The following is a 14,960-nucleotide window of genomic DNA, read 5'->3' on the forward strand; positions in this document are numbered from 1 at the left end:
CCCCGCTGAGCCCAAGCCAGAGCTCCTGTGAGTCTGACGCAGCTTGCCTGCTTCCCTCCCACCTGTGCCCTGGGAGCTCCGCGTGATTCCCTTCAGGTAGGATGGCTTTGCTGGGACATCTTATCACCACCTAGAGACAAGGCCAAATTCCTGATAAAGACTTAAATGAACAGTTCCCAGGTTCAAACTCTTAAGACCTGCCAGGCTCCTTCTCTGTTCTACATTCTGCTCTTCGAACCATGCCTGGATCAGGGCGGGCTGCATGGACAGTGACGTCTGATACCATAGCGAAGGCTGCTTCCCTCATGGCCTTTACAGCTGACGAACCCATGCTCTATCCGAATCATCTGAACTGGCCTGCACAACTCTGTGAAGTCAGACAGCGCTGCTCGCCACTCGATAGATACGGAGCTGAAGGCTGACAGCGATGGTGATTTGCACCTGCTCACCTCTGGAACTCTTGTGGAACGTGCCAACATGCTTCACCAGAGGGTCATGCTGCACAGAATGGTCTCACAGAGCAGCCACGCTAGCCACACTTGAACCCCTGGATGATCGCAACACCCGTGCAGAAGCTCGTCTGGGGCGTTTGCGGGTTGGCCCGCCACCTAGCTGCTACTCACAGGTCGTCCAGCGTGCCGCCCTGCTTCCGCCCCATCGGGCTCCTCTGCAGGTCCACGATGTCGGTCTGCAGCGCCATCATCCGCTCCACCAGGTGCTTCACTTCATTCTCCTAATGAAAAAGCTGTGCTAATGTCAACTGACGTAATAAGAGCCTTCTGAGGCGCGAGATTTGGGGGGAACACCCTCCAAATGCACTGAAGACTCTCGACTGACTGGCTAGAAGGGATACAGACTTTGGAGTCAGATGGCCTGGGTCTGGAGCTCAGGTCTATCACTTTCTAGTTGTGTGACCCGTGGGCAAATCATCCTATCCCTGAGCCATGAAACAGGCTTTTAAAGGAGCCACTTTAGGGGTTAGATAAGATACAGCAGGTGAAGTACCCGGTAGGGTGCCTGGCATAGAGAAGATGCCCAAAGCGCACTCCTTTCCCTTCCCCTACTTTGTCCATCCCACGTGGGGAGGCCTGGGCTCCCGTGCTTCAGAGCTTACTGTGTGAATGCCAAGGTGGGGCGGAGCACTCACTGTCTCTGTGGCGAGGGGAGGTATTATCTACATAATACCCACCGTTAAGCACACGTCAGTATTGATTCATAGAAACTGATGTTAAGACACAGAGGTGAAGGTTCCTACCCAAGTTTACCGCAGAAAATGGCGAAAAGTCCAGGAAAGGCCTTGGAGCCTTCAATCTTCAATTTGTGTGGGGTTCACTAAAGCTATATTTACTTCCCCTTCCCTCACAATGAACATTTTTCAGTGGTATTTGATTTATGCTGTCCTACGACTTTATGCTTCCACTTTTTCTTTCCTGTGGATTTAGGGTCTCAACAAAGCTAGGCAAAACCTCTGGCAGGAAGAAGTGTCGATCATTCATCAGAGGCCCTTTCTAAGAGGAAGAGGTCTGGGCTGCCTGCAGGGACACTTCACATTTTGCTCCTTACTCAAGTCTGCACCAGGTGTGGGTGGCTCCTCCAGCTGCCACCGTGGGGCTCCCTTTACTAGCTACCAGCCTGGCCTCTTCCTAGCATGATGAGGACAACCTGATTTCGGACATACAAATCGATCCAGTGTTTGAGGAGAGAGTGAGAAACGGGAATCAGAGCCCCCCCCCCAACACCCCCACCCCGTAAGGACAGGAATCTAAAACACATCTCCTACCCGCCCACAGAGCTCCACAGCGTGCTCCATCTCCCTCCAGGCCAGCAGCAGCTTATCTGATGCTGGGGGAAAAAATGTAGGGGAAAAAATGTAGGGGGGAAAAAAAGAAAACAAAATGAAAACACCGCAAAACCAAAACAGAAACAAACAACTCAATTATAAGAGGCAAAAGAAACCTCAGGAAAAGGAAAAAAAAGGACAGGAATGGTCTCTCCCAACGGACTGCAGAGAGTACACTCACTGATTCCAAACTCAGTTTGCTCACTGTACTTCTCCAGGTCAATCTGGATGCTGGTTTTAAAGAAATCCAATTTGGCTTTGAGCTGCTGAGACATGGAAGCCATAGAATTCTTCATCTTGGAGAGGCAGCTATTATTCCGAAGGAGATTCATCCTGCAGGGACCACAAGAAAACAGAACCTTCGGGCATCTTGGGGATCCAAATATCATATCCTGTACAATAACAAAACCACCTCAATCGCCAAGGCAGGTCTCTACTATAATTATTATTGTTACAACAAAAGCAGCCACCTCTAATCATAAAGACGATTTCCTAGCCCTCAGCGAGCATGTGGCTCTGCACCAAAACCAGAGTTAGGCACGGTACCACACCAAGGGCTAGCCACCCGGAGAGGGAGTCAGGCAGTCTCCGGCATGACAGTCAGGGGAGTTTTGCTGACCCAAATTGCAATGAGCTTTTCCATGTCCAAATTCTGCCCCTAGTTCAGTCAGCCTGGCCCTCACTTTACACTCCTGCTCCATGTGCTGACCTCACTCACCTCATAAAGTCTAAAAGGGCCTCCTTCAATCCTGCCCAGCCAACCACTTCCTGCCCGTCCAAACCAGTGTCTCCCTCTTGTCTCTCCTACCAGTGGCTTCTGGGCCCCCTGCCTCCACCACCTCCCTGTGGCAAAAGCCACCAAGCAATTTAAAATAAGCTAAGCCCCAAACCGCCGGCACAGTACATGGCAGCTCGCTGTCCCTGTTGCAGTCGGTTACAGTCCTCCTTCAGGGTTTGGATGCTGTGCCAGACCTGGCCCCACACCTTCCTCAGCTGGAAGAAAGACAGGTTCCTCTTGGGCTCTTGAACTGGAACAGAGACGTACGCAACCATCAGAGAATGCCCTGAGATTAACCAAGTCCTGCCTTGCGACTTCACTGGGACTTCTACATTTTTTAGTTATGGAACTACTACGCAGGGCGCCTGGGTGCCTCAGTTGGTTAAGTGTCTGCCTTCAGCTCAGGTCATGATCCCGGGATCCTGGAATTGAGCCCCACATCGGGCTCCCGGTTCCACGGGGAGTCTGCTTCTCCCTCTCATTCTCCCTTTGTGTTCTTTCTCTCTTTCTCAAATAAATAAATAAAATCTTAAAAAAAAAAAAAAGGAACTACTACGCTATTACATAACTTTTTGGGTGATAAGCCTAGTTACTGTCACATATATTTTTTGTACCCATTAATAGCACCAATAAATACTATCGAGCTGAAGAAACATTCTGTGAACCATGTATAGACAATCACGTGTATACAGGCTCATATGCTTTCAATAGAAACCTTTAGCTTACAACATTTAAGGTCATACAAAGTTTTCTAAAAATTCAGCTTCAACCAATAGTACTAGAACACGTTTAAATAAGCAGTAAGTCTGGAACTAAGACTTTGGACTTCGGATCTGCTTATTCTAAATGTGTGAGTGTGTGTGTGCGTGTGTGTGTGGTAGCAGGAATGGGGGATGCATTAATATGTCCATCTAATACTCATACGGCAGAATACTACACAAGCATTAGAAATTAGGGAGCTCAGGGCACCTGCTGGCTTCGCTGGTTGAGCAGCCGAATGGATTTTGGCTCAGGTCATCATCTCAGGGTCCTGGGATTGGCCCTCCTTCGGGTTCTGAGCTCAGTGGGGAGTCTGCTTGGGGATTCTCTGTCTCCCTCTTCCTCTGCCCCTCCCCCTGTTCCCATGCATTCTCTCTCTCTCTCTCAAATAAATGAATAAATCTTTAGAAAAAAGTTTTATTAAAAAAAAGAAGAAATTAGGGAGCTTTATATGCACCAACACGGAAAAAATCTCTGAAATATATGATTAAGTGAAAAAGCCAGGTGCAGAACAGTACATGTTGTATGCTACCATTTGTTGGGGGGAGATATAAATATATATAAACTTTATAAATGTGTAGAATACTCCTGGAAGGTATACCCAAGAATCTGACAGGAGCAGTTTCCCTGGAAGAGACCGGGAAATTGGGAAGAGAGGATGGCTTATTTTTTGCTGTTTATTCTTTTTGTACCTTTTGATTTTTTTGTATCATGTACATGTTACTAATTATTAAAATATAAATAAAACTTCAAAAATAAATAAAATGGCCATCTGATTTGATCAAGTTCAGAGACTTGCAGGCAGTATTCTCTGTCCTGTATTTAAATTTCTACTTATGACATTGAAATTGAAAACTTCCTTTCCTCTTTTTGGCTGGGCTACTCATGAGCCCCAAGTCAAGAAGGCTGCCCTGAGGACTAGGTAAGCTCATCTCCTTGGTGTGGACCCCTCCCTTGGTCCATGTCTCTCCCTCCTCCTACCCTGTCCCAAGCATTATAAGTGATTACTTAAAAAAACAAACAAACAATGATGTTCTTACGGATACAGCTGACACTTTCAGGTTGGGGCCGGGGAGAGATCTGAGTCTCATAGGCAATTTTACTGTTGTTAAAGAGAAAGACGAGATCCATGTCCAGCGTGCGGCCCTCATTCAGCTACAAAGGGACAAGAACAAGATGAGATCTTGTGGATCCTACCCCTGCTTTTTCCAGGTAATAACACAGGGATTTCAGAGCGTTTCCCGCTGTTCACCAATGGCATCATCTTCAGCCGGCAAGTACTGAGCGCCCATGCAGACTTTCTCAATGACTCCAGCCTAGACTTCCCTTTCCCGTTCCTTTTACACTTATTATCCAAATGTATGCCTTATTTACAACTTATTACTTTCTATCTATTCTCTATTGGCTTTACTGTGCAATGTAGATGTTCGCCATCTCCCTTCCTGTCCAATTCTTGCTTCTCCTAAGTTGACTGTATCAGTTTCTCGGGGCAGGGACCGTGGCGTGCATAGAGCCGTGGTTGTCCGCACGGTTCCATGCACGAGAGGTACACTGGAAATAGCTTTGGCTGACTCAGAGGAATGAAGCATTGCTTGACAACAAAAGCAATGGAGAGGTGTCCCAAGTGGTCTGGAAGTAACGAGTCAAGTGTGGAGGGATTTGTGTCTCCCGTTAGGCCATGCAGGGGACCCCACATTCCAAATGAAAACACGGGCAGGTATCTGTACCGTGTGACAACGCAGAGCTGAAATCCGAACAGCCGGGAGGCAAAGTCTGAGGAAAACGGGGCCTTCAGTAAGGAGCAGGGGCTCACCTTGCCATCTGAAATACACTGAGTGGCAGGCTTGTCAGGGATCAGCGCCAGCCCAGCTTCCTGCAGCAGCTCCTGGTCCTTCTCGGGGATTCCTGTGTCTTGCTGGATTCTGGCCTGCAAGCTCTGCAGACTCTCGTCCTCTGTCACTGGATAGGTGTGAATGATGCCTGTGACCATGTTCAAGATATGAACTAGCTGCAACATAACCCAGATGTTATTGGAAAAAAACCCGCATCTTTACAGAGAGACCCGCCTATTTGCCTGGATTGTTTGCTGCTAACAAACACTTCCCAGCCACACAAACAGAGGGGCCAGGCTAGAGGGGGGAAGGGAGCCCCAGTGCCAAGGTTCATAATTCTGGTCTTCCATACACCTGTTTGTCCATAGCTACCACCTCACAAGTGACGTCAGTTGGCCCAGGGGCACGCACTCGCCTGGGGCCTCCCTTTCCGCTGCTCAGGTAGCCCATGACCCGCTTTTTAAGGAGCCCCTTCCTCCCGAGCCCTGCCACAGCCCATCGGGGAGTGCTGCCTCGAGGCTGACCTGGCTCTGTGCTCACCTTCAGGTTTAAGATGTCATCCAGGGCCTTGAAGCAGCCGTTGGGCCCGTACACAGGATCGGTGCCCCTTTGCCGTGGGTGCCACATCAGCATCAGCTGCAGCCACTTCTCCAGCCGCTGTGCCAGGATGCTGCGGGGAACAAGAGCACGGTGTGGGAGGGGACAGCTCCAGTGCCGTTCTCAGGCAGCCTCCCGTGCGACCTCACATACGTTCACCACAACACATCCGTGGCAGCCGATGTGGGATTACTGAAAATGAATTCATCTGAGGGCAAGCAAACATTTCCAGCCAGACCCATGATTCGGGTGCTTATCCCTTCTCCTAATCTGCTATGACACCCCCTGAAAGCCAAGATTTCTCAACAGATGGGTCAACAGACTGATCTCCACCTGGCTGCATGAGAATGATCTGTGAAGCTCTTTAAATGTCGCAAGCATGTCCTACATCCAGGTGAGCCCCACACACAAGCTAGATGCCATCCTGCCAGATTTGTTAATCCACACCCTCCCAAAAAACTACTTGTGGTTCCACAACAAAGTTCACACTCCTTCCCAGGCACAGGTCCGCCTTGTGCAGGTGTTCTCAGCCTCCACAGAGATCAACTCCCTACTCACTGCGCCCTCGAACATGCCTTTGCTCCCCTCACTCCTTCCCCCTCAAACTTACTTCCTCTTCATCTATCCATGCCCTGCACATCTTTCCAGATCCTTCCAGAAAGTTCCAGCTCATCCAGAGTCATTCCACAAAGCTCTAGTCCACACGATACCTCTCTCCCCATTCTCTAAATACTCATGGTAATTATTATCCATACTACTCAGTTGTGTGTGACTGCCTTGCTACTTTCTTTTGTACTACTACCCAATGCTGGCATTACTATTTAAGTGTTCACATTCGGGCTCTAAGACTAGATTGCAATGCTGTTCAAACTACAAAGATTTATTTGTTGACTATTACACATTATGCGGCTACACAAGAATGCAGAGAGAAGTAAAATATAATTCCCTACCTTGAAAAGGCTCACAGTTGACTAGGAGATAAACCCAAGCAAAACTAAATGTAATACAAGGTAGAGGCTACTAGAGGTGGTAAGAGGTACAGCTAAATTGTTATGTGAATTTAGGAAAGAGATGATTTCTAGATGGGGTGAGGGGTGGGAATCCATTCCAAGTTTAAGATGGAGATGGTTATGTCAAGTCCTTCGTCACGGGATGCTATCCTGATAACCTCTTTAAAAGCTATCTGAAGTGCCACTGGGCCTTACCTGTTCAGATTATTGGGGTAGGGTAAGGAGCTTGAAAACTTCACCGCTCCATTCAAGTCCTCACTGACGACAATGTCCATCTCACTCTTCTGCCGGACTTTGGAATGCCTGCGAACGGGTCATCTCCTTAATTACAGCCTCGAAGTCACTTAGCGGGCAAGATGCACTTCACCTCTGTAACAGATCACTTTACAACTGTACGGGATACCCCAGGGCGCGATTTTATCTCTGGGTAACACTCAGTGCCTCGGTATCCTGCTAGGATGGCTTCTTTCACAGCTGGAGACCCGGCTGCACCACCCGCAGGAGTGGAGGCACCAACCGTCCTGTGCCCGGACTTCCGCAGCCGGCACCACTGACTCCTCATCTCACGCTTAGCGTGTCTTCGTCATTTCCTCTACTTCTCATTTTATCTCAGACAAAATTCATGTGTTGACAGAGGATAAAATGAGAACTTCCAAACCAGGATCACCGCACGTGTATCACGTTGATGGCACCACACGCGCGCGCACAACGCACTTCCCTCTGAATGTAGACGGCTGAGAGTACCTCTGGTGCTGAAGGAACTTCTACGTTTCCCAGTTTAGAACTCGCTGATGCACCGATGCATCGGAAACAGAATTTGAGGGGAGCACATTTTAAACCCACTAATTTCAAAGCTTTTCAGTGATGAGGAAAAGAACTTCAGTGTGAATAATGCTTCACAGATAACCAAGTACCTCAACACTGAACACAGACTTCTTTGCCACGATGGCCCCACGTGGTAGACCCCGTGTTTAGTCTCCCGTTCAGTGGTGAGGAAATGAAGAGCCACTGGCTCGCCCAAGTTCACACAACTACAGAGTGGTAGAATCGGGGGCTCAAACCCCAAGTCTGCTGTTCTTTTTCTACTCTGTCTGAATGTCCAAGTCTTTCCTTTCCAAAAACACTGGGAAATTCAAAACAAAAATGTTTTAGTCCTGAACGTTTCTCATCGGCAGGGATGAGCTGGTCTGTGAGGGGCACACAGGAGACCTACAGGCGCCGGCGTGAGGCCGCAGCAGCCGTTTACAGCTCCGGCTGGTACTGACTGTAAGGCAGGGGCACCAAGAGCGTCAAGACGTGTAAGTGAGACAGGCGATCCTCTAGTGGAAAACTTAGTTGGTCAATGGGATATTAAACATAAAAGGACATAGTAAATAAAATGCTTTTGCTTAGGTCCTGAAATGTATTTCAAAGTAGCATTACAATAGAATTATGAAGCTCGCATTGCATCTATCCTGAAATTCCTATCCACCTGCCATCTGAGAGGAGAGAGTGAAGTTTTTAAAAAGTTGTCTGAGGCATTACAAGGCAGATGAGACAGACACTTCTCACAAACTAGTCCACTGAACAGCTCCTGACTGGGGGTCCAAGAAGTCTACCTGAAAGTGTCATCTGGTCTTCCAGCATCGGTGAGGGGAGTTCTGAGAAGCTGATTCTGCAGACAACAGACTTACTGTACAGATGCTGAAACATCAGGGATTTATTTTCAAATAGCACTTGTTTTTCCAGTTTGAAAGGATTTTAACTCATCTTGTTAAAAATAATGAAAAAGCTCAACATTTGAACTGCAGAAATGCAGTAATTCTTGGGTTAGTTAAAAACACTACTGATGTACAGATATTTAAAAGTTATTTTTATGATCGTTACAGTATCAGGTGTGACTATAAATTAATGAGCTAATTCCTCAATCTTCCAGAACCTATGTAGGTCAAGGATTGATTGTTTTAAAATAAATCACCACAGGAGGGCATACTTTGCCCTTTCGCCAGACTCCTGAAGAGTAGGGACCTGGTGGCAATCATCTTCATATTTCCAGAGTTTGGCTTATACATGTTGACTAAACTGGACCGCCACCACAAAAACCACTCTTCTAGAATGGATTTCCAAGGCTACATCTTATAAATAAATAATTCATAACGCAAAAAACCTGTCCTTCGAAAAAGTTAGTATTTTCATTTAGAAAAATGATAATAGCCAGTGCTGGCAATGGTGTGGTAAAAGAGGCAGCTTTGTATGTTTCTGGTGGAAACATTATTTATATAACCTTTCTGTTGAGCATTTTAATACACAACAAAAACCTTAAAAATATGCATAATCTTTGATCAGTTAATTCCACTTCTAGGAATTATCCTAGGGAAATGATTATGGATATACAAGGATTNNNNCTACAAGGACATTATTCTTGGTGTTCTTTTAATAAGTAAAAATTATAAACCACCCATGCTTCCAATAACAGGGGAGAAGTTTAAAAAATTCCAGTACAGCCACTCAGTTGAATATCAGACATTACAAATAATGGAAAAACATAAAGCATTTTCAATAGCAAGACTGGAAAGCAGGTTATATGAGGGTGTTTGTAGTAATTTATTTGTGGGTTTTTTTTTTTAAAGTATAACACATATACTAAAGAGACACACAAACACGTTTGTAGTGGTTATTTCTGGATTGTGTGGAGGAAATTCTCATGGTGTAGAAATGCTTTGAGAGCACATGCAGGGCAGTTCATATTATGCTATCGTTGATGTAAGAAAGGGGTGAAACACGTAAATGAACCAACAGACAAATACAAGCCAATTTGTTTGTACCCGTATGAAACATCCTTGGAAACACACCCAAAACCAGTGGTATCAGGTGCCTGTGGGGAAGGAAGCCAGGTGGCTGGGAGGCCGGTCAGAGAGGACTTTTCAGTGCTTTTACTACTCTTGGAAGCCTGAACCATGTGAACTTATTACTGCTCCAAAAAGACAAAAACTGGAAATAAAAACAAAATTTGGAATAACAGTAGCATCAATTAAAATTAGCGTGTGGCCTCTCAAGGAACACTCTGAATGAAACCTGATTTAGGGGACTGTGAGTTTTTGAACTATGCATTTTGGTAATGGTTAACCTTCACACATACAAAGAACACTTATTTTTGTAATAAAAAAAAGGCAAAGATAATTTTTTAAAAACTTAATTGTGTCCTTCAGTTTTCTTATCAATAAATCTTTGTTTTGGGGGCACCTGGGTGGCACAGTTGTTAAGCGTCTGCCTTCGGCTCAGGGCGTGATCCCAGCATTATGGGATCGAGCCCCACTCCTCCGCTATGAGCCTGCTTCTTCCTCTCCCACTCCCCCTGCTTGTGTTCCCTCTCTCGCTGGCTGTCTCTATCTCTGTCAAATAAATAAATAAAATCTTTTAAAAAAATAAAAATAAAAATAAAAAAATAAATCTTTGTTTTGGTAACTTATTCGTGTACGTATTGGTTCATATTCTAAGCAGCCCCTTTCTTACTCTTTTGAAACGAGAATTTCTATTGAGGAATAGTAAAATGTGTCAATAATACATTTCCACGTAAATATTTCTCATCTGTCACATGCACATGTCCTTTATAGTTTACTAATACACAGCATCTTCAGTGTAAGTGCACCAATGTACACAGCGGTCTGTAAATGCACGGCCATGCTGCTACTGCACACACGGCAAACATTTATACGGTGTTACATTTAAAGATGCTAACACTAAACAACTGCTCTACTCTCCCAGGACTTCGGAGCCTGGACTGACCACACGCTGGATTCTAACGGGACATCCTCTATGGGAGACAGATGTCTCAGGCCCAGGCTGGGAGCGCCCAGGGAGATAGGAACAGGTGAAGGACATGACAAAGACAGAGGGACACCCTCCTCCCTTCAGGGGACGCTCCTGGCCCCACCTGCAGCCCCCAGTCCCTCACTCACCACTGCACGGGCTGCCAGTTAGGGAGAAAAGGTCGGAAGCCCGTGATGCACTCGAAAGCCAAGGTGCCGAAGCTCCAGTAGTCCACGGTCACCGTGTACTTCTGCTGCTCCAGGAGTTCTGGGGCCTGTAGGAGAACGTGTGGTGGGGAAGCACCTGAACTGCTCCTTCTGCCAAAGAGCCTCCGGGGGGGGGGGGGCGCCAAATGGCCCTTCTCATCGTGTCTCCCGCATCCCCCGACTGGTGTGTCCACTCAAGGGGGGGAGGTGACCACATGTGGTACCTACAATTTTTCTGTACCTCATGCACTCCTGATGCTGATACAAGGGCCCCCCAGGGGTGTTTTGAGGTAGGTCAGAGCACACCATATACCCTTTCCTTGGGTGCCGTGTCCAGGTGGGAAGATAGGTTACATACCACAGAGGAAAATGACACCACGCTAGACACACCAAATGCATGATACACACATTTAATGCTGACCACGTCTCCGAAACCAATGTGACTCAGGACGTGTGGTCATACACGGGATGGGACATTTACAATCAGGCAGGAAAAAAGCCGGATGCATGCCTGCTGCCCAAGCAGAGACAGCTGGAATGACCAAGCAAAGCTTTGAAGCACAGGTGGGAATGGAATCTGGCTCAGAAGAAGGCTCCTCACATGAGTGTCTGCGAGGAAATATTCTAGAAAGGACCATCACAAGCAAAGGCAGGGAGACAGGACTGCATGGTCTGGTTAGAAGTGTGACACTTACAGAAGAACCAAAGAGGGAAAACTGCAAGGAAAAACTGGGGGATCAATCTCTGTCTCTGGTTATGGACAGAAGTCTAAGTTCTTAAGGTGAAGGATTTGACTGAGCACCCTGGTCAGAGCAGGGGGTCCCCCCTGCTTAACTGCTGCTGAGCCCACGAGGATTTCAGAGGATGCTCAGCAGGACCTCCGTAATTACGTGGGCCCGAATCACATCACGCCACTCTGAAATCTCTATTCCACAGAGCAGGTCATAAAGCAATGGAGCCCATTACCTTGCTGGTGGGATAAGCAGGAAGTAGAAATGCACTCAGAGAGACTGCGAAGGACTTTTTTTCTTTTTTATTTAAGAACTAGATAAAATATTTAAGCTCATTTAGCACTTTCCCTTTGTAGCACTTGTCACAAGTTTAATTTCTTAGTTACCTGTGTAAGTGTGGGGTTAATGCCTGCTTTCTCACTACACTCCCAGCCCCTAAAGACCAGGGAAATGCGTATCTTTTTTCCCACGGCATCGCCAGCTCTCAGCACAGTGCCCGGCAAGCAGACATACACTACCCTCAGTATTTCCTGAATGACTGAGTGACTCAAAGAGAACCCCAATATTCAGACCAAATAATGCAAAGAAGGGGTGGGGGCTCAGAGCTCAGCTCCCTCTTGGTGGCCCGAGACACGTCGTGGAAACTGTGGCTTCTACAGACCAGCGTGAATCTAGTTCAAACTCTTTATTTTCAGCTAAAATACTGAAGCCCAAGATATTACAAGATGGTGTGCGAGGGCCACTAGCAAAGCCCTTCTGACGTCAGAGAAGATGACCATATCCTTCCATCAGGCCTCCACTGGCAAAACGTGCTGACTTGTACGTCTCTGTCATACAATGGTTCCTATACATCTGGGAAACCTCGAAAGAGCTGGTAAGGTTTAGATGCTAGAAGGCAAGGACAGAGAGAAGCCACACACGTACAGCCATCAGAGAGCAGCTGATAAGCAAACATGTAAACCCCATGTCTTACCAGGTATTGCAGGGTCCCCACAAAGGAAGTACAAAGACTGCCCTGATCCAGTTCCTTGGCATATCCTAGGTCAATAATTTTGTGTATTAACTGAAAAAAAGGAAAAATCGGAGGATTATGAGAATACACTGTCCTCCTATAAGAACAGATGGCTGACCAGAGCAGAAGATATTCAGAATACCCAGGTGGTATTAGATCCTGAGTTCCTAAGAACCACCTAATACACAGGAGACTGCCTTCAACATGGCAGACAGAGGGCAAGAGAAAACACACACAGTAAAAATCCTGAGAAAAGGCACATGTTCCCCTTTGTAACTACTCACCAGAGGAAGGTCAAAATGAACGGACTCCCCACCAGCCCTCAAGATTGCTAAATCTGGACTTGATGATGTAAAAGACCTGCTCAGTGACTACCCGCAGTTCTCAAATCTTAGAACCACTGGCAAGAATGAGTGTGAACTGGAACCAAGGGGAGCGCTAGGACAGTCATGGGTCAGGCCCAGAATGCTGATGGAAGCTCCACCAGAAAAGAGTGAGTGGCCCATATGTTGGATTTCTATATTCCACCCAGCTGAGCCCTTGCTTGTGACCCCAGCTAAACGAACAAGGCCGTGAAAGTGCACAGCGCCAAGCCCCATGAGGAGGTAACCATCACACCCAAGCAGGAGGGCCCCTGCAGAGGGTCCCGAAGAGCTCTGCGGAGATGGCAGGTGGGGCCAGGCCCTATGAGCAGGTGCCCCAATGCCTCCTCTGCGTCGCATCCAGAACCAGCTGAGAGCTGGTTTCCAGGTTAGAATCAAAAGCTGTGCTCTCGAACACACAGAAAACAAAAAGTCTATTTCTCAGAGGTGTTGGTCCCAAAGGCTGGGGCGGAGGTGGGAGGAGAAACGTTTTCCTTATCAGATTCCTGCAACTTGGGCAACTAACAATGTGATCCATTCAAACTTGCCTCCATCTTGCTGTATTCTGTTTCAAATCAAAAAGTGTTCCCAGAGAATCAAAGCAAATACAAAGTCAAGGAAACGCAAATACAAACAAAGATACAAAGGGTGTTCTTTCTCTCCTAGAGCAGCTCCCCTGAGGCAGTCCCCAGGACTTTCCAGGAAGGTCACTCACTCTTTGCTCTCCTTGCTGCAGGACGATGTTTTCTGGCTTTAGATCCCGATGGATGATTCTGTTTTCGTGAAGGTATCTAAGTGCAGAGGCTGAGAGGGTGGAAAGGGGAGTCCATTTTTATTAAACCTACAAAATGTGTTTCCCTTCAAAATCCCCTATCCTGTGAAAGACGAATATTGTGTGGCCCTGACACGCACTCTGACTTTCAGCACGGACTCAAATGGAAGGACAGGGCCTGGGGCAGAAGCCCCTGGCGGGAAGTGAGGGGGGCCTGGTTACTTGAGCAGAATTTGGAGCACCACAAGAATCTGGCTTTTTCACACAAAGAACTCTTAGCCTTCCATCCGCGAAGTCACCAATTAGTCTAGAGCAGTGGTTCCCACACTGCACTGCCCGGACCAGCAGCGACTGAGCTTGCAAGAAACGCAAAATTCTGGGATCCCACCCCAGACCTACTAAATCAGAACTGTTGGGGGTGACCCCACGATCTGTGTTTTAACAAGATCTCCGGGCGACGCTGATAAAGTTTGAGAAGGGGAACGTCTCTGGTGTAGCGGCTCTCAAGTCTAAATCCCACAGGGCGGGTAAAGGAGAAGGGCCCTTGGGCAGAGAGCACTCTGGTCACCTGATCGAAAGTCCACCGAAGTCCGAGCCAGCTTCAAGGAAGAAGTGGAGAGCCCTGGCAGAAGAGACTAGGAGTACCTTCCATGCATCTGACAGTTCAACATGTGTTTAATATTTGCTCAGTTCTCTGCTAGGCTCTGGGAGGGACATAAAATAAGACATGATGCCCAAGAGCTCCGAATCAAGCTGGGGAGGAAGGAAGGCGCCTGCATGACCCTGGCTGTGCAGAGGAGATGTGAGCATGTGGTATGGGAGGGCCCCGGCACAGAGCACCAGCACTCCTGCGGCAGCCAGGCTCCAAGCCTGATGCGATCGGCACCCATAAAAGAGGCTTAATAACTTTAACAGAAGTCCTAGCTCATTGTACTACAAAAGAAAAAAATGGGGTAAATACTGGAAGGTGGCAAAATTATCTTTATTTGGAGATGATATGACTCTATGCTTAGAAACTCAATAGACTAGGGGTGCCTGGGTAGCTCAGTTGGTAAAGCATCTGCCTTTGGCTCAGGTCATGATCCCAGGGTCCTGGGATAGAGCCCCACATCGGGCTCCCAGCTCAGCAGGGAGTCTGCTTCTCCTCCTCCCTCTGCTCCTTCCCCTGCTTGTGTGATTGCGCTCTCTGTCTCAAATGGATAAATAAAATCTTTTTAAAAAATATTTTAAAAACTAAAAAAAATAAAGCAAAATGAAATGTCTGTTTCCACC

The 14,960-nt window shown here is 47.2% G+C and overlaps 1 protein-coding gene across 1 annotated transcript in view; it reads right to left on the bottom strand.

Annotated features, from left to right (window-relative positions):
• Positions 1-14,960, bottom strand: part of IKBKB (inhibitor of nuclear factor kappa B kinase subunit beta) — a 58,868-nt gene that overhangs the window by 9,308 nt on the left and 34,600 nt on the right. Inside the window, exons 6-16 of the mRNA XM_040643217.1 lie at positions 13,632-13,720; positions 12,516-12,605; positions 10,755-10,879; positions 7,012-7,119; positions 5,750-5,879; positions 5,191-5,385; positions 4,418-4,532; positions 2,745-2,868; positions 2,022-2,173; positions 1,781-1,842; positions 624-733 (exon numbers count right to left, since the gene is read on the bottom strand). Coding sequence (XP_040499151.1) covers positions 624-733; positions 1,781-1,842; positions 2,022-2,173; positions 2,745-2,868; positions 4,418-4,532; positions 5,191-5,385; positions 5,750-5,879; positions 7,012-7,119; positions 10,755-10,879; positions 12,516-12,605; positions 13,632-13,720 — 1,300 coding nt within the window. The remainder of the gene's footprint in view (positions 1-623; positions 734-1,780; positions 1,843-2,021; positions 2,174-2,744; positions 2,869-4,417; positions 4,533-5,190; positions 5,386-5,749; positions 5,880-7,011; positions 7,120-10,754; positions 10,880-12,515; positions 12,606-13,631; positions 13,721-14,960) is intronic.

Source organism: Ursus maritimus, unplaced genomic scaffold (genome assembly GCF_017311325.1).
Source record: "Ursus maritimus isolate PB19 unplaced genomic scaffold, ASM1731132v1 scaffold_28, whole genome shotgun sequence".
NCBI lineage: Eukaryota > Metazoa > Chordata > Mammalia > Carnivora > Ursidae > Ursus > Ursus maritimus.